Source organism: Mus musculus, chromosome 4 (assembly GCF_000001635.26).
Source record: "Mus musculus strain C57BL/6J chromosome 4, GRCm38.p6 C57BL/6J".
In the NCBI taxonomy this organism is placed as follows: Eukaryota; Metazoa; Chordata; class Mammalia; order Rodentia; family Muridae; genus Mus; species Mus musculus.
In genome coordinates this window covers 141,744,655-141,770,130 of record NC_000070.6, presented here as the reverse complement: position 1 = coordinate 141,770,130, position 25,476 = coordinate 141,744,655, and the positions used below count along the sequence as shown (strand labels likewise).

Here is a 25,476-nt window from a genome sequence, read left to right as displayed (position 1 = left end):
TCATACAGAGTGTGTCTCTTAACCGGAGCAGCTATTGCCAGCCTGACCTTCCCTCAGGATTGGTTATAGATCCTCCTCTCTTATCTGTGTACAGATACTGCGTGGTTTTACTGACAGCTGAGACTAACAAAGTGAGCAAACCCTTTGAAGCCTTCCTGTCATTTGCCCTGGCAAACACTCAAGACACGGTACGGTTCGTGCATGTCTACAGCAACCGACAGCAGGAGTTTGCCAGCACATTGCTACCGGACATGGAAGCTTTCCAGGGGAAGTCAGGGGTGAGCCATGGGCCCCATTCCCCATTCCTATTCCCATTCCTCCTGTCTTGGGAGTGCTGAGTCCAGAGTCCAGACATCTGCAAACCTCTGAGACCTGGGGGACCCTTATTCAGACCTCCCTCCATCCTTTGCCTACTGAGTTTGCATCCCCCATGAGGGCTCCAGACCTCCTGGAAGGCCCTTTTCCTCCACTCTGATTCCATCCCAGCTAAGCCCTCTCGGCCACTTTCCATGAGGGGAGGTTGAGATGGGTCAGCCTTTTCCAGCAGCTTTTCCTGGGAACAGCTTTAGTGGTACAGAACTCAAGAGGCCCATTCTCCCAATCTCAGGCCACTGGTGACATACTCAGAACCCTCTTCCTTCCTCGTGTTCTTTGCCTGTGCCATCACCCCCACCCCTACCTCCAAATGCCTGGGGTTCTTCTTGTGGAGTCAAGATTGTAGTTTGATGATAAGAGTGCTTGCCTGAAAAACACGAAGCCCTAGGTCTCATCATCAGTGCACAGAAAGAAGAAAAAGACCTATAGTCTCATTCAGTTATCATGAAAAAGCTCTGCAAGGCGAAGGCTCCTTAGCTGGGACGTTAAGGCAGAAGCTGTTACACAAAGTCTATGGGAAGAAAAAGAGGCTTAGAATTTTGACAAAAGCTTAGGAATGTCACCATAAAAGTAATTACTTCTGCTTTTATTTTTTATAATTTTTCTGTTGTAGTGGATATGCCTGTAAACCTGGCACTGGGAGGTAGAGGCAGGAAGGAAATTTTAGGGCAGCCTGGGCTACATGATACCCAGTATCAAAAGTAAGCAAAAACTGAGTTGGAAAAATTGCTCAGTGATTAAGAACACTCTCTGTCAAATTCATGACCTCTTTTTATTGATTGCTATTGCTAACACACATACAAACACACACCCACACACACATTCCTAAATATAACCTGTTCAGTTTATATAATACTACCTGTACAGTATGTTTTCAGGGCTGACTGTTGGTGTACCCTGGGCAAGACCACTTCTCCCATTCCATGAATAAATTTCTTAAAGAACAAAAAATTATTCTGGGAAGGCCAAGGTTTGAGGATCTCTTGAGCCGAGGCATTTAAGGCCAACCTAGGTCACAAAATGAGAGCTCATCTCAAACCTCACTAACTCCTGGGATGGGGGTGGAGTTCAGTTTGTAGAATGCTTGGCTGACATACACAAGGCTGAGTTCCTCCCAGCACAGTTATCCAGGGATGCTGGTGAGATGGAGCCAAGTTCAGGCTCATCCTCACAGCTGCACAGTGAGTTTGAATACTAAGGATTCTTTTTGTCAGAAAGACCTCAAAGCCTCTTACAAACACCATAGACAGGATTTATGCATTAGCTTAGTTAGTGACCTCATGAGGCCCTTTTGACCATCTTCCCTGGGACAAAGCGCAGGCAACTGCAGCTCACGGTTTGACAAGATACACTATGTAAGTCCAGACTGGGCTCATTTATGTATGTATTTATTTTATATGAGTACACTGTTGCTGTCTTCAGACACACCAGAAGAGGGCATTGGACCCCATTACAGATGGTCCCAGCACCATGTGGGTGCTGGGAATTGAACTCAGGACCTCTGGAAGAGCAGTCAGTGTTCTTAACCTCTGAGCCATCTCTCCAGCCCCTGGGCTCAAGCTCTTGATCCTCTTAACCTCAGCCTCAGCCTCCCAGGAAGGGGGGGAGGGGGCTGGAGTTATTGGTGTCGTTATATCCTGTTGCTTTTGAGACTCTTAATGGTCTTTCTTTTTTTCTCTCAGGTGTCCATCTTGGAAAGGAGGAACACAGCGGGGAGGGTGGTGTTCAAAACCCTGGAGGATCCCTGGACCGGCAGTGAGAGCGATAAGTTCGTCCTTTTGGGTTATCTTGACCAGCTGCGGAAGGATCCAGCATTTCTGTCTTCAGAAGCTGTGCTCCCTGACCTGACTGACGAGCTGGCTCCTGTGAGCATCAGGGTCCAGAAGAATGGGCCAGCAGGAGGGGTGGGGCAGTGTGAGGGGGCGGGGCGGGAGCAGGGCGGGATTGACCACTGCCTGTTTCCTCCCACAGGTATTTTTCCTCCGGTGGCTCTACTCTGTTTCTGACTACCTCTCGGACTTCTGGGAGAGCCTGCTTCACAGTAACTGGTAGGACGCTGTGGGTTTCTTTTCCTTGTCAAAGCCAGCCTGGAAGCCCGCGCTTGGATTTGTGTGCACTTGGCTGCTGGAAGTAGGCGAGCTCACACAGCCCGATAACCGACTTCTGCTGCCTTTGCTTTGCTTCTTACCATTTGCTGATAGGTCCTTCCTGCTGGGCGGGAAGATCACCCCAGCTGGCCTCCCTGGCAGCAGGGCTGGTACTAGTCCTCCTTCACTCTTGGCTGTGTCGGCCACTCAGCACAGTGTGTGCACGCACAGATAAATATGTCTGTCCATGCCCAAAACTAGCTTGGGGAGGAGAAGGTTTATTTTGGCTTACAAACCAAGACCACAGAGGAATGCTGCTTGCTGGCTTGCTAAGCGGCTGTTCCTACACTCCCCAGGACTGCCTGCCCGCAGTGGGCTAGGCCCTGCCGGATCAATTAGTAATCAAGAAAACTCCCCACAAACATGTCCACAAGCCAGGCTAATGGAGGCAACTTTCCCGCTAAGTTCCCTCTTGCCAGGTGACTGTAGTCTGTGTTCAGTTGACAGCTGAAGCTGACTGTGACGTTCCCTGTCCATCTGGGCCACATCTGCCATTCTGGCCACATTCAGCGTCTGAGATCATTCCCTAGAGTCTGTAGCCACCAGTCCCTCAGTGTCCGTCCGAGAGTTGCTTCCTGTATCCTCTCGTACAGAATGTATTAGACACAGCCGAAAGCCACCCCCCACTTCTTCACCCTCGAAACAGCCTGTCTTGTGCTCTTGTTTCTTGGTGTGAGAGAAGTGTGGTTTGGGACCTTTTTCTCCTGAGTCAGCTGAAAGCCAGATCCCGAGGTTGTGGGCTCATGGCTGAAAGCCAGATCCCGAGGTTGTGGGCTCATGGCTGAAAGCCAGATCCTGGCGGTTGTAGGCTCATGGCTGAAAGCCAGATCCCGAGGTTGTGGGCTCACAGCTGCCTTTGCTTCCAGGCGGGAGATGATGCCCCTGCTGTCCCTCATCTTCTCGGCCCTCTTCATCCTCTTCGGCACGGTCATGGTCCAGGCTTTCAGGTACCCAGGGGCCAGCCCACCAGGCCATGTCTGCCCTTCTTGTTTAGAAAGGAAAGTAACTTCTGTTTCCATGCTTTAGTGACTCAAATGAGGAGCGAGAGTCGCACCCTGCAGACAAAGAGGAAGTCCCCGAGAAGGCTGGGAAGACTGAGCCGAGCTTCACCAAAGAGAGCAGCAGGTTCTTCCCACACAGCACACCCTGCCCTCAGCCTCGTAGAGCGTTACCGAGATGGGTAGAGAGGCCTCCTTGCCTGCCTCTAAAACCTGGCTGTTGGTTTGGGGGAGGGAGTTGCAATGCGGGGTATGGAACCCAGGGCCTCACATGTGCTACTCACTGAGCCCCCATGCTAAAATAACCTGAAGTGGACAACTATGGATAGCAGTGTAAGGCCACATGTACTGTTCTGAAATAGCCAGTCATGGTGGCACACGCCTTTAATCCCAGTACTTAGGAGGCAGAGGCAGGTGGATACCTGCGAGTTTTATATAGAGTGCCAGGCCAACCAGAACTACATATTGAGACTCATCCCAGAAAAGAGCAAACAGTTGTGTGCCTCATCGGGGAGTCACAGTCACAGCAAGTGCACGTGTACCCACAGTCTGTGTGAAGTCACCTTCAGACTGAGGTGTGTGAACAGACATAAATGTGCTTTGACCCTCCTCAACATGTCTTACTTGCACATTTGCACACATTATAAAATGGGAGGGGAATCCAGACATCCAAAGCACTTCTATTCTCAGGCATTCTGAGTTCTTTGTATTTGTTATTTTTTTAGTTGTGTCCCTGTGTGTCTGTGTGTAGGTTTGTACTCTCAGAGGCCAGAAATATTAGATCTCCCTAGAGCTGGAGTTCCAGACTGTTGTGACCTTCTGGACCTCTAGAAGTTCAGTACATGGGCTGGAGGGATGGCTCAGCGGTTAAGAGCACTGACTGCTCTTCCAGAGGTCCTGAGTTCAATTCCCAGGAATCACATGGTGGCTCACAACCATCTGTAATGGGATCTGACGCCCTCTTCTGGTGTGTCTGAAGACAGCTACAGTGTACTCATATATATATATATATATACATATATATAATAAAATCTTTAAAAAAGAAGTTCAGAGCCGGGCGTGGTGGCGCACGCCTTTAATCCCAGCACTCGGGAGGCAGAGGCAGGCAGATTTCTGAGTTCGAGGCCAGCCTGGTCTACAGAGTGAGCTCCAGGACAGCCAGGGCTACACAGAGAAACCCTGTCTCGAAAAACCAAAAAAAAAAAAAAAAAAAAAAAAAAGAAGTTCAGAACACACTCTCCATTCCCAGGCATCTAGAATAAGGGAAAAGCCACTGCTGACTGGGGTACACTAAGACCCTCTACACATGTAGATACAGGACTACTAATAATCTGAGTGTCATGTGATTTGCAGTCTCAGCTCAGGCATGAAAGCAGGAAGAGAAAGAAACACAAGGGAGGTGATACGTGAGCCAGAAGCTGGGGTAGCGTGTCCCTGTGACTCATTACTGCAAGAGACCTGTCCGAGTTAAAAACAGACTAAGCATGTATGGCCTCCATGGCTCTCATCTGTAGTCACCTTTACACTGGACTGAAAGCTGTGTAAGAAGGGCTACTGTGGACCAGGGCCACCCTGCAGCCCCATGAGTCCTAGTCAGTGCTGAGAGGCAGATCCAGTCAGGCCAGGCGCTCTCAGATTCACTGGTTTTGTGTTTGTTTTGGAGACCTAAGGAGGAGTTTGCATATTTATTTATTCCCCTAGCCCAGGCTATCCTCAGACTCCCCACATAATTGAGGCTTGCCTTAAGCTTCCCGTCCTCCTGCCTCTACCCCCTAGATGCTAGGGTTATGGCATGCCCTGCCACAGTGGCTTCCACTGCTTTCCGCTCCCCGCATCCTGAAAATGTCTAAAGTTTTCCATATTTCTCCACAGCAAGATTCCTAAGAAAGGCTTTGTGGAGGTGACTGAACTCACAGATGTGACGTACACCAGCAATTTGGTACGCCTGAGGCCTGGTCACATGAATGTGGTCCTGATCCTGTCCAATTCCACTAAGACAAGCCTCCTGCAGAAGTTTGCTTTGGAAGTCTACACATTCACCGGGTAAGCAGGTGGGGTGTGTGTGTGTGTTTCTGAGTGTGTGTGTGTGTGTGTGTGTGTGTGTGTGTGTGTGTGTGTGAGCTCGAGAAGGGGCGGGAAGAGAGAAAGGAGGGGTGTGTATCTAAGGAAGAAGAGGACTCTCCACTTGGAATAAGCGACTGCGAGGCTGTTGCACACTTCCCACTGGATGAGCAGAGCTCTGTGTCCTTCCTGGGCCACATTTCTGCCATCGTTGGGGCCTTCTCTTGATGTTAGTTTCTCTGCGTAGCCCTGGCTGTCTGGAACTCATGATGTACACCAGGCTGGCCTCAGACTCACAGAGTTCCGCCTACCTCTACTCGTGAGTGCTATGATTTAAGACGTGCCAGCATACCTGGCTTGATCTTGTACTTTCGATAATCGACCTCGATGCTCTCAATGTTGGAACAGTCCTCCTACCTCTACCTTCCAAGTGCCAGAATTACAGGCTTTCTACTACTCTCCCTTGACTCTCATGTCCATGCACCCCACCCCACCCCACCCCCAGCTCCACATACATCCTTTCGTAAGTCCAGGCTGCAGCCAGCACAAGGCTCTCTGGCTGTTCAGCCTTGTCTAGGGTGCTGGCACTGTTCTCCTCAGTGGCCTGCAGCAGAACTCCTGGAACCTTCTGAACCCTCATCTGCTCTTCCCACAGGAGCAGCAGCCTCCACTTCTCCTTCCTGACACTGGACAAACACCGGGAGTGGCTGGAGTATTTGCTAGAGTTTGCTCAGGATGCGGCCCCGATCCCAAACCAGTATGACAAGCACTTTATGGAACGAGACTACACTGGCTACGTGCTGGCCCTGAACGGTCACAAGAAGTATTTCTGCCTTTTCAAGCCACTAAAGACAGTGGATGAGGAGACTGTGGCCTCCTGTGACCCTGACTCCTCCCGAGGGAAGCCTTCCTGTGGCCTTGGCCCCAAGCCCCTCAAAGGCAAGCTGAGCAAGTTGTCCTTGTGGATGGAGCGCCTGCTGGAAGGCTCCTTGCAGAGGTTCTACATCCCGTCGTGGCCTGAGCTGGACTGAGCGAGGCCTCCAGAGGATAGCGGGCCCCAGGAACAGGGATTTTAAGAGAGTCTCCATTGTAGATTTCTCTTCTAGAGCCATGGCTAGAAGACCTTTCCTCTGTCACCTAGGAGTAAAGCACGCAGGTTTGACCACTAGATGAACATCTTCCTTCCCCTTCGGGTTTTCTCCCCTGGATGAATGCCGCACTACTTCAGTAGACTGCCCAGCCCCTCTTCTCTGCTGTCCCTATAACGTGCTCACACCCCTGTCCTTACACTGCAGAAACCCAGGGCTTGACCCTGAGCCGTGCCTGGACCAACCTCAGGATCTTCATGAGCCTGTCTCATGGGGTGGGTCACTCACCTCTCCCCCAGCCCCTGCAGCAGGCTCCTGCTGGCCCCTGCTTGGCCTCTGCCAAGGTGTGTGCTCTCAACACGGGAAGCCACCACGGCTTCTAGGTCCTCCGTCTTCAAAAGAGGCCTAGTGTGCAAGCAGTTTTCTATGTGGTTGTGCTTCTGGGAGCAAGCAGTGAGAAGTATATTTTGGGGGTATCCCCCACAACAGTCGGCCAAGCATGGTTTTGAGAAGAAAGGGGTGAGCAGGGGGTGAAGGTGCAGCATTCACATTTAGTCTCCCGACCGAGAGGGAGGGTGAGCACTGGCTGGAGGCGCAGAGCCCTGTGACCCTGCGTGCACTTCCCTGCCCGTCCCCTTCCCTCACCGCACTCTGTCAGCACCAGCACAGCCAGGGTGTCTGCCTTGCCAGCACTGGAGTGGCTGAGCTGCTGACCTGTCCCCAGAGGCCTTTTTGCTTCTGGGTTTTAGAGTTTGATACTAGGAGCCATATCCTGTGATCTTGTTCTCTGAACATAGATAAGCTGCTATAGAGCCAGTAGATTTAAGATGGCAGCACTTAGTCCTACCCACCAAGAGCTAGGTGCAGGAGCCCTTCCTGCCTCGCTCTCCAGTAAAACGCCAGGTGTGTCTTCATACCAAGGAACCTGACCTCTCTGACAATTGCATTTTGAACATTGTTGTCCCCAAAGAGCTGAATCTTCAGGTCGTCTCTTGTGACTGTGAGCGGAGACTTGTCCGGACTCCTGTCAGTAGGCAGCTAGCTAGCATCCTCCTTCTGGCGTCCCTGCTTCACTGTTTCCTCCTTCCCTTATTGCTGCTTCCCGCTGCCAGATCACACCCATCAGCTCCAGTTCGCCTGGCTCCACGCACCTTGAGCTCAGGGCCGGATCATGCTCGCCCGCTCAAGGGCATACCCTTGTTTTTAGAGCCAACCCATGAGGGGAGTTTGGACAACTGTCACACATGATGTGTTCTACTGTCAAGCAAGTGCCCTTTTGTAAAGGGAAGGGCACAAATCAGGGACCGGACATTCACTCAGTGAGTATTCTCCAGTTGTAATTGCTTTGAACCAAGCACCTCGGATCCTGACTACTTTAAACACTGAGCTCCAGTGGTAAGTGAGAAATTATTTGAACCCAGGAACTCTGTAGTTTTCAAAGAGTCTTTAGCTTTATTAAAAAGTAAAGAAAACACTGCCAGGCTTCATTCTTCCATCTGCCCCTCTAGCAGTACATGCCGATTCTCCATGGTTCTCGTGTGCCTGGCCCAGCTAGAAAGGGTGAAGGCAGTCTTGGCTCCTGGAGGCTGAGGATAAGCTGGGGTAGAACACTTGCCAGGCAAGTGCAAAGCCTGGGGTCCACCCCCAGTGTCTCACACACAGATGGGTTTTTTTCATTCTTCCTCTATTTTTATGGCTGGGTTCCTCTTATGAGTTTGTTTTAACTCATTGATAGATTTTTGTCTTTACGTTTCTGGAACCGGTCAAATCCCTTGACATGTAATTTCTGAAAACCAAAAACTCCCCAGATGTTTGTTCTCTTCTCAAAACTGTACCAAGAAGATAAAATGTCTTTCCATTCAAGGGGGTAGAGAGGAGTGGGGACGGGATTGGCATAATCCCTGCAGACCCGATGGAGACGGGTATCTACCAAGGACATCATGCAACTTTGATTTGCTTGCTTGCTTGCTTGCTTGCTTTAAAACAAGAGTCTGACTATGTAGCCCAGGCTGGCCTCCAACTCAAGGCCCTCCTGCCTCAGCCTCCCAAGTACCGGGATTCCAGGCGCGCACCACAAGTCTACCTTTGACAGATACAAGCCTTTCTTCCTGAATGTTGTTTCTATGAATTGTTTATTTTTGTGTCAAATATGAGCTATATTTATGCTCAGCCAAATGCCAAGGTTTCTCATCCTAATGAATGTAGTCTCACAGGACCCAATTTCGGCTCAGATACTGCTGTGTGAGGAGTGGGTATCTGCTCAAGGCAGCCTGTGAGTCATGTTCAGTAGCTGGGGGAAAGTCCAGTCAGTCTGTGGGGTGCCCTCTCCCTGCTGCTGGGATCACCTGCGGTTGGCCTAACCCAAGTTAATAAGCTGCCTGAGACATTGGAGGAGGCCACTCTCCCTGTCACTTGCCAACACCCAAAACAGTTTGCTTGGCGTTTTCAGAAGGGTCAGTCTCCTCATTTGCAGCCACCATTGATGTGTTTGCTGAAAAAATAGATCTGAGCCGTCTGCTTTGCTTCAGCTAGGGACTAGAAGATATACCCAGCCTCTCCGGTTTGGTTTGGGTTGGTTTGGTTTTTCAAAGTAGAAGACCATCTGGGGCTCAAGCTCAGCGGTAAAGCACTTGCCTAGGGAGTATGTGATCCTCTTGATTTGATCCCCAGTGATGGGGCGGGGGGCGGGGGGGGGGGCGGAATTAGGTACAATCCCTTAAATGTTGATGCAGAGATGTGGTGGCACATGCCTGTAATCCCAGCAGTCGGGAAGCAGAGGCAGGAAAATCCGGACTTGGGGGTCATCCTTAGCATGAGCAGGTGAGACCAGCTTGGGCTATAAGACAAATGATCCCAGACTGGGGCGGGGCGTGAGAGTGCTTGTGTAGTGCTTGGGGAGGCTCCGTGGTCTTCAGTCCTAGCACCGTAACTAAGTAAACAGGTAAATCGTTGTTAAGAAGAGGATGCGGATGAAATGTCAGCTGTGTCCACGTGTCCACGTGCCCTTGAAAACAACGGCGGGACAGAATCTGCTGCCATTGTTAGAAAGGATAGCTGTACCTGGAGGCAGATCTGAGAGGAAGGTGGCTATTTTGCACTTTTGATACTACTAAGAACAAATAATTTATTTGACAAATTGTGTCTTTTATGTTTTATGTTTTTCCTTTTCAGTTTTGTTTGGTTTGGTTTTGTATTGTGAACAGGCACTAAAGCTAATGTTATTTTGTTTTAAGAATATTACGGACTGGAAACAAATAAACTATTTTAATGTGTGATGGCTCTGGGGCACCTCTGGAATTGCAAGGTGATTCATGGATACATTATTAGAGTTGTATGACACTCAATAGTGCTTTCTGTCAGAGCAGGCACGGGAGATGGCAGGCATAGAGGGGCTGTCAACCTGAAGGGCAGATAATGCAAACCCGAGGTATACAGAGAGAGTTAAGAGTTCTCTCAGAGCAAGCTGGCAGCATCTGGTTTAGTTTTTACCCCTAGTCTTGTTTGAGGTGAAGGGTAGTAATGGGTCTTACGCTCTCAATCAGGTTAGCCTCAGACACACATGAACTCCCCTGCCTCGGTATTCCACTGTAGAGACAGATGCTGTGGAGACGGAATGCCTGCCCTGCGCTACTTCTCGGGCCTTTCCAGTTGACTTGTCTCCTTCTCCTGTTTCCTCCACCTTCTATGAAAGGGAACAAAGTTAAAGCAGTAGAGACTGGCCAGATGACGGGTTCTGGTTTCCTGAGTCTGGCATTCTTGCTATATAACCCTAGTTAGGCTCAAATTTGTAACAGTCCTCCTGCCTCAGCCTCCCAAGTGTTGGGACTACAGGTGTGTGCCAAGGTGCATCACCAGACCGGGGGCTGCTGCATTTCTCCTTAGGAATGTGAACTTTAGCCATGCAGTGGTGGTGCACGCCTTTAATCCCAGCACTCAGAGGCAGAGGCAGGTGGATCTCTTGAGTTTGAGGCCAGCCTGGTCTACAGAGTGAGTTCCAGGACAGCCAGGGCTACACAGGGGAACTCTTGTCTCGCAGAACGAGCTTGGGTGGAAAGATGATGGCTATCAGTTAAGAGCACTTACTATTACAGAGGATGCAGATCCAGCTCCCAGCATGCAGTGGTGGCTCACTGCTATCTTAACTCTCCAGCTCGTGAGGATTAATCCCACACCCCCTTCTGAACTCCACAGGCACACATAAAAATGAAATGCTTTAATGTTAGGAGGGAAGGAAGGAGACACGAGCTGTTTGGGTTAGTGTCCCAGTTGTCCTTGTTTGCAGCCAGTGGTGACATTTCACAGAAAGCTTTCTTTGGTCCTTGCACTGCTGGCTCACAAGTCCTTGAGGCTCTGTCATGACATAGTCTGTTTTGTCTTCAGGAACACAGACTCAGACAGTTGTCACTTTGGGGAGAGCACACAGCATCTCAAACAGCAGGTTAGCTGCTAGGAGGGCTGTGTTACCTAAGAGGGAGAGAAAGGCTATGAAGCTGGCACACGCCTCCCCAAAGCCACTCTCCAAGGACTCTAGCCTTCCCAGAGCCCTGGCTTCTGCACTCGGGATGCCACCTGCCTGTGAACATGCCTTCAGTCCCTACCGAGCATCTTTTGGAGACTGTAGGAGAATCCTGAGGGACCTTTGATACTAATGGCTGCTCAGGGCCCACCCTCGGCCTAACTGGAAGCTTTCTTCTTTCTTCCAGTTAGAATTATAGGGGTGACATCTCCTTTTCCCAGGTGTCAGCTAAAGCAACCCCCTACTTCACAGCAAAGCATGCTTTGCAAATTCATTTCTCAATGAAACATCAGAGGCGATGCCACTGAGCCTCCCTGTCACTAACCAGCAACAGCTGGCTCCTCCCAGGGGTTTTGTTCCTTGCATTAGCTCGTGCCTGTCGGGTTTGTGGGGGCAGGCTTCTCTCTTCGCTGCTGGATCTTCTCCACGGGGTCCCCGAGGTGAACATGGAGGCCTACCTCATTAGATGGATCTAATGTAAGCTCACAGCTACCCCATGGATCATTCTTTCCCCTCACTCACCAGAGAGATCATACGGCGGGGAGACTTCCACAAGATCGCAGCCCACCACATTCAGGCCTTGGCAGCCCCGGATGATCTCCAGAGCCTGTCCAAGGTAAATGTGACAGTCATTTCCAGTGAAAATAGAGGCCCAGATACCCATCCTTGGCCTAGGCGGGTGCTGGCTACAGCCTCGATGCTGTTTAAGGTACACAATTCACAGCACACAGCCCCTCTCTACTAGGGGCTCTGGGGTGTGATAGTGGAGTCAAACCAGGCAATGTCTTATGTCAAGATCCTTGAGACAGGCTGGGTGTGGTGGCACACGCCTTTAATCCCAGCACTCAGGAGGCAGAGGCAGGTGAATTTTTGAGTTCGAGACCAGCCTGGTCTACAAAGTGAGTTCCAGGACAGCCAGGGCTATACAGAGAGACCCTGTCTCGAAAAAAACAAAAAAAGATCCTTGAGACAGGCAATTTTCAGGAAACAGCCTGGGTGAGGGAAGGCTTCCTGAAGTACAAACAAGAAAAGAACATTATGGGCAAAAACACAGGCTAAGGCACAGAAACAAGATAGGCACAGGGACATGGATACGACTGACTCAAGGTGTGGCTCGGGGTGGGGTTTAGGAACAGGTACACAGGCCTTACCAAAGAAGTTTCCATCCTGCACATGGAAAGCAGAGGGCTGCCGGGCAGTGGTGGCGCACGTCTTTAATCCCAGCACTTGGGAGGCAGAGGCAGGCAGATTTCTGAGTTTGAGGCCAGCCTGGTCTACAGCATGAGTCCCAGGACAGCCAGGGCTACACAGAGAAACCCTGTCTCGAAAAAACCAAAAAAAAAAACCCTCTCCAGGAATCCACTAGGGAAGCCCACTTACCTGACTAGGGGTGAGCCCCGCGATTTCCGGTGTCCCTGTTCCTGGGGCATAGGCAGGATCCAAGGCATCTATGGCAAAGCTGATATAAAGAGGCTTGCCCCCCATCTGCTGCCTGACCTCTGCCATCAGGGGGACCAGTGACTTCATCCAACAGTCTTCAGCCAGGACCACACGGAAGCCCTGTGAGGGCCAGAGTCAAAGAGCTGGAGGTGATAGCTGACCCCAGGCTTGGCCTAACACATGCATGTCACATCTGACCTTGGCTGCCATGAGGCAATCCACAGTTGTCACCCCCTCCTCTACTGATGAAGTTAGGAAGCAAGGTCAAGGCTGATGTTATTGCTCACTTATGCTTCTAGATGCTTCTGTCCAGAACTCTGGGCTTGACACTCTAAAAATCAAAGGACCGGACAGTTGAGACAGCTCGGCTGGGGTAAAGGTACCACCTGCTGCCAAGCCGAGTGACCTGAGTTCAATCCCCAAGACCTTACACAGCAGAAGGGAACCCACTCCACAAGTGTCCTCTGCCCTCCATACTCATGCCACAGAGAATAAGTAAATATAATTAAAAGCAAAGTAAAATGAAGGAGCAGATGTGGTGACCCCCACCTTTAATCCCAGCACTCGAAGGGAAAGGCAGATGGATCTCTGTGCGTTTGAGACCAGCCTGGTCTACATAGCAAGTCCCAGGACAGCCAGGGCTACATAATGAAACCTTGTTCCAAAAAGAGGGACTGGGGTGTTTGTGTAGACGCCTTACACCATGTTTGGATCATGGCTTTCCATCTGCCGGGTGTTACAGTAAACACTAAGAAGGGGCATCTGTCCTAACTCAGGTTCACTACCCATGTCTTCTAAGCCAGCAGCCCCCCAGGGTTGGCTCTCTGCTTAATTCTGCTACACAGCAACAGGCATTCTGCCTCATTAATGTGTCCCAGGCACAGTGGCTCACACCTGCTGTCCCCCCCCCCCCCAAAAGACAAAACTCGGGAGGCTGAGGCAAAACCATGAGTTGCAGGCTAGCCTGGGCTACAGCGTAAGATCCTGTATCAATACAAAAGGAGACTTCAACAACCAAGAATCAGTTATCAATACTCTTGCCACATGAGTCACTTGATTCAAACTCAGCTTTCCATCTCCACTTGCCTTTTCTCCTCTCTCTCTCTCTCTCTCTCTCTCTCTCTCTCTCTCTCTCTGTGTGTGTGTGTGTGTGTGTGTAAGAGAGACACAGTCACACACTTTTGCAGTTGTCTCTCTGCTTCCACTATGAGGGTACTGGGAATCAAACTCAGGTTCTCAAACTTAACGGCAAGCCCCTTTACTCCGTGAACCATGGTGTCAGCCCATTTCTGGTTTTATCCTCAAACAAGGTCTCATGTAGCCCAGGCTCACCAGGAATTCAATATGAAACTGTGAATGGTGTCGAATTCTTGAAGTTTGGGCTTACAGACCTGTGCTACCATATCTAGCCCCAGCCTCACTTTCTGAACTTCAGTAAAGCCCCTGTTGACTCCCTCTTTGACCATGCAAAAGACACTCTGCGGGGATAAAGAGAGGTGTGCGTCTGTCACCTGGCTCCTACTGTATCTGTAGGGATCCAGAGTCCTGGAGGAGCCCCGGATGCCTATCTGTACCACTCGCTTGCTGTCCAGCAGTCCCTCATCCACACTTCGGCGGAAAGGTGTCCGATGGTAGACCTTCTCCTCCCGAGGTTTGTCCGTGGTGTTGGTGTGGGCACCCACATGCACTAAACCCACCGGGCCATGCCTGGGGGGAAAACGGCATCTCAGAGGTCAACAGTCCTGGCATCGGCTGCCTACCTCAAGTCTGCTTTCAGTGTTCAGCTCACCTAGGAGAAACCAGGCAGAAGCAGACACGACTGGCCTGCCACCAAGAGTTTCAGAGAGAAGGGCAATGACGGAGCTCTGTAAAGGCTAAACCAGTCAGAGCCACCTGTCACCCGGCTAAGGCACCGGAAGGGTATTCAGAGCCTGTGCCTCTCCATCAGCCTTGCTGGACACGGAGATGAACACAGTCCATGCTAGCGGGAGCGTAGAACAGCTCGAGACAAGACTGACCCCACCCCAACCCTGAGTCACGATGCTACCCACATACCCCTCCAACTCAGTCAGGATGTCATCCATGTGCCCTCCCAGAACGCCCAATCAGAATGCTGCCCACATGCCTTCCCTAAAACAAATCCTGAAGCTCCCACCTCCCTTCCTCCCTCTACCTTCCTCCAGCTAAACCAGCCAAAGCTGGTCGGTATCAGTAGGCTTGCAGCTACTGAAAAATCTACCTTCTGTTGGCCAGGCAACGAAGGAGTCTATGGGGGGCAGGGAGGGAACTGGGCCTCCCCACCCCCTGTCAATATTTATATATGGCTTGCATAGAAAAACAAATAGTTGGAGTTGTATATTTCACTCCGGACTCATGGGCCAACTGAAAATGCAATGTGTGTGTGTGTGTGTGTGTGTGTGTGTGTGTGTACCATGGCAGATCTAGGCCAAGGGGAAGGACACCAAGCTGATGACTGACAGACACACATGGAGTCTTAGTTTTGAGCTACAGAAACAACTCAGTGGGGAATTTACAATAGCCCTTCCATTACCCACCCCCTTCAGTGGTCGCTTGATGTCATCTAGTAGCAACCTGGACCTTAGCTCCTGAATGTTGCAACCTTGGGACTTACTCCTTTGCCACGGCTTGCAGTATGGGATATGTGATTGTTTGGTCTCCACCTACAGAGAGAAAACAGGACACATCTGCAAACATGAGCAAGATCATCACATGGGACAGTCCTGAAGTCCCCAAAGCTGCCACCCTTTCAGGTATTACTACAGAACTGTATCTACAGCTAAATGGCCATGGGTGGCATTTTAAAAGGAAAATGTCTTCCCCCATCTGTGGCATGGTATTTGATCATACTGTGAAATTGATTGTGTTGTTTACCAGAAAAAGCTGTTACTAGTTGTGGTGTGGCTCAGCCTTAATGCATATCTTTAATCCTGGCTGGAATACAGACACACCCTTAGTACACACACCTTTAATCCCAAACAAGGAAGGGAAAACTAGTTTGTAGAAGAAAGCACCCATGTTTGAAACTGAGTGGCAGACAAAGTGATGAATCAGAGAAAGATTTGACAGAATATGCCCCAGTCTCAGGAGAACAGAGAGGAAAGAGAGGTAACTTAAGAGAGAGCAAGGCAGATGGCTCCGTGGTTAAGAGCGCCGACTGCTCTTCTGAAGGTCCGGAGTTCAAATCCCAGCAACCACATGGTGGCTCACAACCATCCGTAATGAAATCTGATGCCCTCTTCTGCAGTGTCTGAAGACAGCTACAGTGTACTTACATATAATAAATAAATCTTTAAAAAAAAGAGAGAGAGAGAGCAATGCAGAGGAGAGAGGCAGTTTTTCCTGGGAGAGTGAGGTTGCAGATGGAGACAGAATGGGCCAAAGAATGAGAAGGAGCCAGATTAGAACATATGCTAAAGTTAGTATGAGGCCAAGCAGAGGCCAAGCAGAGCAATTCAGCCAGAGGCCAAGAGAAAAGCCAGATTGAATCAGTCAGTTTGAGGAGTTTGAGCCAGATTAGCTGAATTGAACTAGCCAGTCAGAGCTCAGAAAGAACAAGAAAGGCGGGCTGGAGAGATGACTCAGGGGTTAAAAGCACTGACTGTTCTTCCAGAGGTCCTGAGTTCAAATCCCAGCAACACATGGTGGCTCACAACCATCCGTAATGAGATCTGATACCCTCTTCTGGGTTGTCTGAAGACAGCTACAGTGTACTTACATATAATAAATAAATCTTAAACAAAAAAAGAAAAAAAGAAAGAAGGAAAGAAAGAAAAAAAAGAAAGGAAGAAAGAAAGAAAAAGAACAAGAAAGGGTAAGCTTACTAAGTGACAATTCTCATAGGCTGAAAACATTCTAGGATAAGACTGTATAGGGCTGGTGAGATGGCTCAGTGGGTAAGAGTACCCGACTGCTCTTCCAAAGGTCCGGAGTTCAAGTCCCAACAACCACATGGTGGCTTACAACCATCCGTAACAAGATCTGACGCCCTCTTCTGGTGTGTCTGAAGACAGCTACAGTGTACTTACATATAATAAATAAATAAATCTTTAAAAAAAAAAAAAGACTGTATAAAGCTTCCAGGACTCGGCCTAGGTTAGCAGTAAGCCTCCAAGACAACAATTACGTCTGTCGAATCAAAGTTCATTTATCAGCGGAGACCGGAGTTGGAGAGATGGCTCAAGCACACACTGCTCAATAGGCATCCCTCACGCCAGGCAGCTCACAAACCTAGACCGGGGACCAATCCCTCCAGCCTTCACAGGTACCTGCACTCAACTTGCACAAACCCACACTCAGGCACACGAGAGGAAATTACATAAATCAACGCTTATGAGTTGTTCTACGAAACCACTCTGCCCTATGGATGGAGTGAGTGGCATAGGCCTGCACTGCCTGATATGGTAGCTGATGAGGGTGCTACTTTACCTTTGTCTGGGCTTTTATGTGTGTGTGTGTGTGTGTGTGTGTGAGAGAGAGAGAGAGAGAGAGAGAGAGAGAGGGAGGGAGGGAGAGATGTGTATGACTGACAGCCTATGTGTGGAGATGAGAGAATGTGTAAGAGTCAGTTTCCCTCCTACAGTACGTTCCAGGGATCAAATTCAGCTCCTCGGGCTTGTATGTATGGCAAGGATGTTACACACAGAGTCATCTCCGTGGCTCAGATATATTTCTTTAAGGATTTATTTAATTTATTTATTTATTGTATATGAGTACACTGTCTCTCTTTTCAGACACACCAGAAGAGGGCATCAGATCCCATTACAGATGGTTGTGAGCCCCTGTGTGGTTGCTGGGAATTGAACTCAGGGCCTCTGGAAGAACAGTCGGTGCTCTTAACCATCTGAGCTGTCTCTCCAGCCCTGAGCCACTGCTGCTGCCACCACTGCCACCTCCCTCCTCCTCCTCCTCCTCCTCCTCCCCCCCCCTCCTCCTCCTCCTCCTCCTCCCCCCCATCCTCCCCCTCCTCCCCCTCCCCCTCCTCCCCCCTCCCCCTCCTCCTCCTCCTCTTTCTCCTTTTTTAAATCACATTATGTTTAGTGTCAGTTTCAAAGGAAACTCCATTTCCCCAAACCCTGGTAGTCAAACAGAAGCCAGAATTCCTCAGGAACTTGAGAAGCTCCTGGCCCTCTCCGAATGGAGCCATTTCCCTCCCTACTGGCAGACGGACACACAGCTGGGTGTGGTGCCTGTAAGATAAACACATGCTGGTCTGTAGGCTCCCTCTGAAGTACAGATGCTGTTCTGCACTTCAGAGTCCTGCTAACCGGGACCTCTCAGCTTGTTCATCCCCTCCCCTAAGCAACCTTCCCCAGCTCACAGGCTCCCTTCCCTCAGCTCCTCAGTCTCCTCACAGCCCTGCTACTCCTTGGGCTCAGCTCCTTCTCTTTTGCCCGGTCTCTTGGTTTTCCTGTCTTGGTCTCTCTCTTTCTCTCCTCCCTGCCCCCTCTCTACAGGTCATATTCAGTCTTCCTTTTATCACTGCTCTGAACTCTTCCAGATGTCTCTGACCTTTCTCTCTCTTATCTACAATAAACCCATCCTGTAACTGCACCATGGAGCAGACATGTTATCTGTTTTACATTTAGGGTTGCTTGTACATGCAGATAGAGGTATGCAGTTATTTGCTGGAACTGTCTTTTTAATTTTTTTTTCCTTCACTTTTTTGATCTTGCGACAGGATCTCACCAAGTTGCCCAGGCTAGCCTTGAACTCACTCTGGCTTTGAACTTGTAGTCCCCCTGCCTTTGTCTCAGGGGTAAGCAGGAGTACAGGCTACCCTGCTGAGCACGAGCAGGACAGGCTGAGGGCAAGGAACAATAGCTAAGCTGTACTGAAGCAAATATTCAAAGCACAGAGAGATGACCTGGTGAACTATGTGCCCCACCCATAACGCCGTGAGACAGCCCACTGTCTGTCTGTCACTCCACCTGTTGACAGATGTAACCAAGCACCAAGCAGCACAGACTGGACTGTGAGACAGCTTGCAAGATCTGGGTTGTGTTGCCAAAAATTGGAAGCCTCCCTCCCTACTCTGCCATACCCAGTAACTAGGCCATCCAAATTAACAAAAATTAACAGGAATATAAAAAAATCTCACTCACAATGTTTCAATTTGTGAACCAAAGTAGAGAGGAAAAGGCACCAGTGGCTCGTACATAGATGCTAATCCTGACAGTTCAAGGCCCCCTCTGGAGGGCAGGGGAGACGGCTCAGCCAGGAAGGGCGCCTGCTGCCAAGCCTGAAGACCTGTGTTTGATCGTCCACATGGTAGAAGGAGACAACAGCTCCCAAAAGTTGTGTTCTGACCTCTCTGTGTATGCTGTGACACATGTGTCCACAGACACACACTAAGTAAATAAACGTAAGAGGAAAAGAAACAGTAAGGAACAAAAGAAAGAGCCCCCTTGCAGTTCTCATAGTCACTACAATCATTTCGTCTGTGAGGTTGAGAAGCTACAACTGAGCCCCTGTTGAGAGCCTTCTCCAGGGCTGGGATGGAGGACTGGGAGGAGGGTGACGGAGGAGGGTGACAGGGCTGAGATGGAGGACTGGGAAGAGGGTGAGGGAGGAGGGTGACAGGGCTGAGATGGAAGATTGGGAAGAGGTTGAGGGAGGAAGGTGACAGGTCTAAGATGGAGGACTGGGAAGAGGGTAAGGGAGGAGGGTGACAGGTCTGGGATGGAGGACTGGGAGGAGGGTGAGGGAAGAGGGTGACAGGGCTGAGATGGAGGACTGGGAGGAGGGTGAGGGAGGAGGGTGACAGGGCTGAGATGGAAGATTGGGAAGAGATTGAGGGAGGAAGGTGACAGGTCTAAGATGGAGGACTGGGAAGAGGGTAAGGGAGGAGGGTGACAGGGCTGAGATGGAAGATTGGGAGGAGGGTGACAGGGCTGAGATGGAGGACTGGGAGGAGGGTGAGGGAGGAGGGTGACAGGGCTGAAATGGAAGATTGGGAGGAGGGTAAGGAAGGGGTGACAGGTCTGGGATGGAGGACTGGGAGGAGGGTGAGGGAAGAGGGTGACAGGGCTGAGATGGAGGACTGGGAGGAAGGTGAAGGAGGAGGGTGACAGGTCTAAGATGAAAGGCTGGGAGGAGGGTAGGGAAAGAAGATGCCAGATTTGAGTTGGAAGGCTGGGAGGGAGGTGATGAAGCTGAGTGATTTATATGCAGAGGTAGAACATTTGGAAGAAGCAAAAAAAAAAAAAAAAAAAAAAAAAAAACTACAACTTAATTAACTGAGACCAATACTGTCTTAAGACAGTAGTTTTTAAAAAAATCAAGGTGAAAAGAAACTTTTGGATGAACAACAAGAAAACCAGTAACACAGCTTCCCCTAGTCACACTGGGGCTTGAAGCAAAAGCAGCAATAGGTTACTTATCCTGCTTTATTGATTTGACTGTTGGGTTTTTTTTTTTTTGTTTTTTTTTTTTGTTTTTTTCTGTCCGAGGACAAATGCCTCCCCGGCCTTACCGTACCTTACTGGTCCTCCTGAGAGAGGGTCTATCTATGGCGCCTCCGTGCTAGCCCTCCCAAAATATTAACAATCCTTTCCCCCGGGACTAATATGAATGAATTTGCAGTTCACTTTCCTTCTGGGTTCACAGTAGCTTCCCCTGGAGAAACAACTGCCCATAGGCCCGTATTGAATAGCCACCCTCCCTCACCCGCCGAGAAAAAGCAGCCCTGGCCCTGGCTCTTGCCCTTACCCAAGGTCAGAGGAATGCAGCCCGCAGCGAGGACATTCTGATAGGCCTCTCGAATCAGCAGGCAGCTGTCCTGGAGGTTGTAGAGATTGACGTTCACATTGCCTAGGTCTGCAACCCTGAGGGACTGGAAGGGGAGAGCTCCCGTGCTGGGGTTGACAGCCCCCAGCATCAGTGACTCCTCCCGGATGCGACAGGGTCCAAATCTGCAGGAGAACTGTCTATGTCAGCTGCCGCACAGCTCTGAAGGCAACTCTGTGCCTAAATGGTGCTTCTCTCTCAACTCTTAATATTTGGGACAGGTGACTCAGTGCTGTAGGATTGCCTGTTCAGCCCGTAACCACTAGCAGTCAGGAGCACATCTTCCCCCAACCTGCAAAAGCATGTCTGAATATTATCCAATATCGCCACTGGGTCTAAAACAATCTCCTCTGAGAATCAGTCATCTGCTCATATTTGGGCCTCTTTTTTTGTTTTAAGATTTATTTATTTATTATATGTGAGTACACTGTAGCTGTCTTCAGACACACCAGAAGAGGGCATATGATCTCATTACAGTTGGTTGTGAGCCACCGTGTGGTTGCTGGGATTTGAACTCAAGACCTCTGGAAGAGCAGTCAGGGCTCTTAACTGCTGAGCCATCTCTCCAGCACGTGGGGCTCTTTTGATAACCTGGAGTTTTTGTTTTTCATTCTTTGTTTGACAGGACCTTGCTATGTTGTCCAAGCTGGTCCAAAACTCACTGTAGCCCAAGATCACCTCAAACTCTCAATCCTCCTGCCTCAGCCTCCGGTGGTCTGGAGTTACCAGCATGTATGACCACAGCAGGCTAACAACAGTGTTTCTGATCGTGCTGAGTTTATCACTCTTCCACCTACTACAGTATCTGAGGGTGTTGTTTTTTTTTTTTTTTTTAATACACAGATGGGACAGTCAGTAAAGCACTTGCCGTGTAAGTGAAAGGGTCCAGTTTTGATCCCTAGAACCCATCTATATAACTGCCAGGTGGGGTGCCACCAGTTTGGGATGCCAGCACTGGGGAATCGGGACTGATTAGTAAAGTACCCGTGGCCACCAGTCTAACCTGCTCCGTAAATTCAAGGCCAATGAGAGACCCCCATCTCCAACAAGGCAGTGATACAGACTCAGTGAGCTGTCCCAAGCCTCTCCCCACATGTGTGTATGTGAGTGCACACACACACACACACACACACACACACACACACACAAATGCATCGAGCACACATACGAATTAAAAAAAATTTTTTTTTCAAGACAGGATTTGTCTGTGTAACCAAGCCCTGGCTATCCTGAAACACTGGCCTTGAACTCACAGCGATCCGCCTGCCTCTGCCTTCCCAGTGCTGGGATTAAAGCCATGCACCCCGTAAACCTGGCTTCAATTAAATGTTTTCTAAAGGGACTACAAAGATGGGACGGCTCATCAGTTAGGAGCACTGGCTGCTCTCGGAGGAGATCTGAGTTTGGTTCCTGGCACCCACGTGGCAGCACACAACGGTCCCTAACTCCAGTTCCAGGGGATCTGACAGCATCCTCTTCTGGTGACTTGATACCAGGCAGAGATGTGGTGTACAACCCTACATGCAGACAAAACATGTACACACATAAAATGAAAATAATATTTTAAAGAAAAATTTAGCCTGCCTTTAATCCCAGGAATTGGGAGGCAGAGGCAGGTGGATCTCTGTGAGTTCGAGGCTAGCCTGGTCTACATAACAAGTTTCAGGGCATCAAACTCTCAATCCTCCTGCCTCAGCCTCCGGTGGTCTGGAGTTACCAGCATGTATGACCACAGCAGGCTAACAGTGTTTCTGATCATGACCCAGTGCAACCCTGTCTTGAAAAAAATATATTTTTAGAGTACCAGCCGGTGACACAGACTCTACATTGTTCTTTGCCTGTTTGTGTTTTTACTGCTGGAGATCAAACCCAGGGCTCCTGGAAAGCTGAGTAGGAGTTCTGTCCTTCCATCCGCAGATTCACGGGCCTGCCCACCACCACTTTATTAGAAGACATTAGATAACTCCTTAATCTCTGTTTCTGTTTCCTGGTCTTTAGAATAATGATGTTCTTTATTTCACGGTGTGGTTGTAAAAATTAAACGAGGTCATCTTTGCAAAATGTCCTGAGTTCCTTGACATTTAATAAAATGACAGCTTTTAAAATTCAGCCCCATGCAGTCAGATGTAATGGGCCAAAGCAGTAACTGCTGATGCTTGCTAATTAAGATAATAGATTTTATGTCTCTTTGACTTTGAGAGCTAGACGTTTGGGGAACAACCAACTTCTGTCCTCAAACCAGTGTTCCCTGGGACGTGACTAGGGTAGTATGCGTGCACACCTAGCATCCCAGGGAGGCTGCGGGTCCTAGAAACTCTCCTGGCTTGCTAATGCAGCCCAGGTTGGTGTTTCTGAGCTGCCTCGGTTTCCTGGGGTTACCAGAGTGCACAGAAGCCATTCTGGACCACTAAGGACCCTGAGATATCATGACTGGCCCTCCAATCCCGGGCTCAGCCCTGGGAGTTGCTTGTTGAGGGAGGAGAGAAATCAGTTTCTCCAACGCCCTCCCTGATTCCAAAAAAGACCTGGGTAAAAAGGTGCTCGCCCGCCCCGTGTGCCTTCTGCCACGTGTCCCCAGCCCAGGTGCCTTTCTGCCTTACCTTGCCCCGGGCCGGTTGGAAGTCCCAGTATCCAGAGGCACACCGATGAAAGCAGCGTCCAGCCCCTCGGGGGAGGACTGCAGGGGCAGGCGCATCATGGAACAGACACCCACCCCCACCGGCTGTACCGGTGACTCAGAGCTGGGGGACTGGTGGTGTGGGGTATCTGAGGCACCTGAAGCCTGGCGGATCCCAGGGCACCCAGGACGAAAGAGCCCCGCTGAGGGACGCCAAGTGGCCACCCCAGACCCCAAGCCGCGGGCCCAGCTGGACCTCAGCAGCCTCAGCATGCCGCCTATTGAGGAGCCCAACCAGGACAGTGTGCCAGCCCTCAGTTGCAGCGTTCAAAGGGCAGGGACACACTGGGATCAAAGAGGCTGAGAGGGCCCCAAAGCCCCAAGGGTTTCTCCACCTGCCCAGATCTGGACTTCAGCCCCTGGATGGTCAATGAGCCAAGTCGAGGCTCCCCATTCATGCCCACCTGCCCCACCCCAGGTTTGTCATTGCAAGGACCCCCGCCCCCCAACACCTGGCCTTTGGCTGTCCTATTCAGAGTGATTTTAGTTTGCTTTGTATGTTGTTGTTGTTGTGTTGTTTTGGTTTCATTCCTTAGCCCAGGCTGATCCAGAACTTATGCAGCCCAGGTTGGCTTTCAACTGTCTCTACCTCTCATATCCTGGGATTACACAATTATATATATATATATATATATATATATATATATATATATATATATATATATTGTATAATTTTGTGTATATATACAAAATAATATTTTGTATTTATATAAATACTATATATATACATTACACATATACATATATACATATACATCATATACATACACACACACACACATATACATATACATATACATATGGTTAAGAAATGTCTTGAGGTCTACAGAGACGTTTCAGAAGGAAAGAGCCGGTGCTGTCTTGCAGAGCAGCCTGGTTTGGTTCTTGCCTCCCGCATCATCCAGAGGCTGACAGTTACCTGTAACTCCAGATTCCATTGGCTCCCTTCTGGAGCTCTAAGGCAGCCGCATGCACATGCACACACAAGAACAAATGCACACACACAAGAACATGCACACACATAAGAACATGCACACACACAAGAACAAATACATAAATACAAGATGAGAAGAAAAGACAAAAGAAATGTTTGGGGTTGGGAATTCTCAGGAAACAGTAGTCTTTTCTCTCTTTCTTTCTTTCTTTCTTTCTTTCTTTCTTTCTTTCTTTCTTTCTTTTTTTCTGTTTTTCGAGACAGGGTTTCTCTGTGTAGCCCTGGCTTTCTTGGAACTCACTCTGTAGACCAGGCTGGCCTCAAACTCAGAAATCCACCTGCCTCTGCCTCCCTAGTGCTGGGATTAAAGGCATGTGTGAGCCACCACTGCCTGTTGTGACATCCTAGTTTGTTTTTTTTTTTTTTTAAACTTTGTAATGCATTACAAAGACTTTAATATGGAGCTATAGAGAAAGGCAAAGCACCAGCAAGCCTGCTAAGGAGTCATTCTCTCCTTAATTCTAAGGAAAGAAAGAAATCGCGCAGGGGGTGTGAGGGTAAGATGGCTCAGCTGGTGAAGGCATCAGCTAGCAAGCTGAACAAACTGAGATTAATCGAGAGCTGACTCCTAACAGTTGTCCTCTGACTGCCACAGTAGTGTCCTGCACACATGCGCACACACACACAAAATAAATGTGGAAGAAAAAAAAAACACAAACAGGTGTTACGTATGTGACACTTGGTATTTTGTTTAAGTAAATCAATAAGAACTGGGTGAGCTGGGCAGTGGTGGCACACACCTTTAATCCCAGCACACAGGAGGCAGAGGCAGTCAGGTCTCTGTGAGTTCGAGGCCAGCCGGGTCTAGAGAGTGACTTCCTGGACAGCCAGGCTAGAAAGAAAACCCCTGACTTGCCTTGATGCACGACCTTTGTGCTAAGGTCACACTGGAAGCTCCACGGGCCTTACTCTAGGATGGACAAGGGGAGACAGGACAGAATCTCTGAAGCCAGTGGTGGGTGTTCAGTGTTAGAGGAGGCTTCAGGACAAGTCTGGCTATTTTCCAGAGCGAATGAAATAACCTGTTCATCTTGGTGCTGGTTCTAATATGGTCTCTTTCCTGTCACTTGTCCTTGAACACCTTGTTTTCTCATAGTTGGTTTTCTTTTCATTCATCTCATAAATATTTATGCACCCCACCCCACCCCACCCCTGCTCATAGGGGGCACGGTACCTGGGAAGCGGGGGGGGGGGGGGGGGGGCGGGGCGGGCGGGGGTTCCCTCCTTGTGCCCGAAGCATGGCCTTCCTTTTTTTTGTTTTTTTGTTTTTTCAAGACAGGGTTTCTCCCTGTTGCCCTGGCTGTCCTAGAACTCACTTTGTAGACCAGGCTGGCCTCGAACTCAGAAATCCGCCTGCCTCTGCCTCCCAAGTGC

General features: G+C 49.6%; 2 protein-coding genes across 3 annotated transcripts in view; one reads left to right on the top strand and one right to left on the bottom strand.

Moving 5' to 3' along the window:
- Dnajc16 (DnaJ heat shock protein family (Hsp40) member C16) overlaps positions 1-8,133 on the top strand; it is a 28,647-nt gene extending 20,514 nt beyond the window's left edge. The window contains exons 9-15 of the mRNA NM_172338.2: positions 95-278; positions 2,058-2,240; positions 2,347-2,423; positions 3,389-3,469; positions 3,549-3,647; positions 5,393-5,563; positions 6,237-8,133. Coding sequence (NP_758841.1) covers positions 95-278; positions 2,058-2,240; positions 2,347-2,423; positions 3,389-3,469; positions 3,549-3,647; positions 5,393-5,563; positions 6,237-6,612 — 1,171 coding nt within the window. The 3' untranslated portion in view covers positions 6,613-8,133. The remainder of the gene's footprint in view (positions 1-94; positions 279-2,057; positions 2,241-2,346; positions 2,424-3,388; positions 3,470-3,548; positions 3,648-5,392; positions 5,564-6,236) is intronic.
- Positions 8,134-10,867: 2,734 nt separating this feature from the next.
- Agmat (agmatine ureohydrolase (agmatinase)) lies at positions 10,868-23,456 on the bottom strand. Of its 2 annotated transcripts, none has more exons than NM_001081408.1 (7): positions 23,032-23,456; positions 20,354-20,556; positions 15,258-15,306; positions 14,137-14,332; positions 12,566-12,745; positions 11,708-11,792; positions 10,868-11,133 (listed from the first exon to the last, which is right to left on the bottom strand). In NM_001081408.1, the coding sequence occupies exons 1-7, from the start codon at positions 23,319-23,321 to the stop codon at positions 11,060-11,062; spliced, it is 1,077 nt and encodes a 358-aa protein (NP_001074877.1). In that variant the 5' UTR covers positions 23,322-23,456; the 3' UTR covers positions 10,868-11,059. The 2 variants fall into 2 exon arrangements, with proteins under 2 accessions (NP_001074877.1, NP_001365791.1); NM_001378862.1 differs by having other exon boundaries at positions 15,258-15,330; positions 23,032-23,354.
- Positions 23,457-25,476: the final 2,020 nt, after the last annotated feature.

Bases quoted from the DNA above. Each gene is read 5' to 3' on its own strand.
- Agmat (NM_001378862.1), bottom strand. From the start codon at position 23,321: ATGCTGAGGCTGCTGAGGTCCAGCTGGGCCCGCGGCTTGGGGTCTGGG. The intron at 20,557-23,031 runs GTAAGGCAGAAA...GTTCTCCTGCAG, and splicing joins TCCAACCGGCCCGGGGCAAG to ATTTGGACCCTGTCGCATCC. The intron at 15,331-20,353 runs GTAAGGGCAAGA...TCATGTTTGCAG, and splicing joins CTGCATTCCTCTGACCTTGG to ATGTGTCCTGTTTTCTCTCT.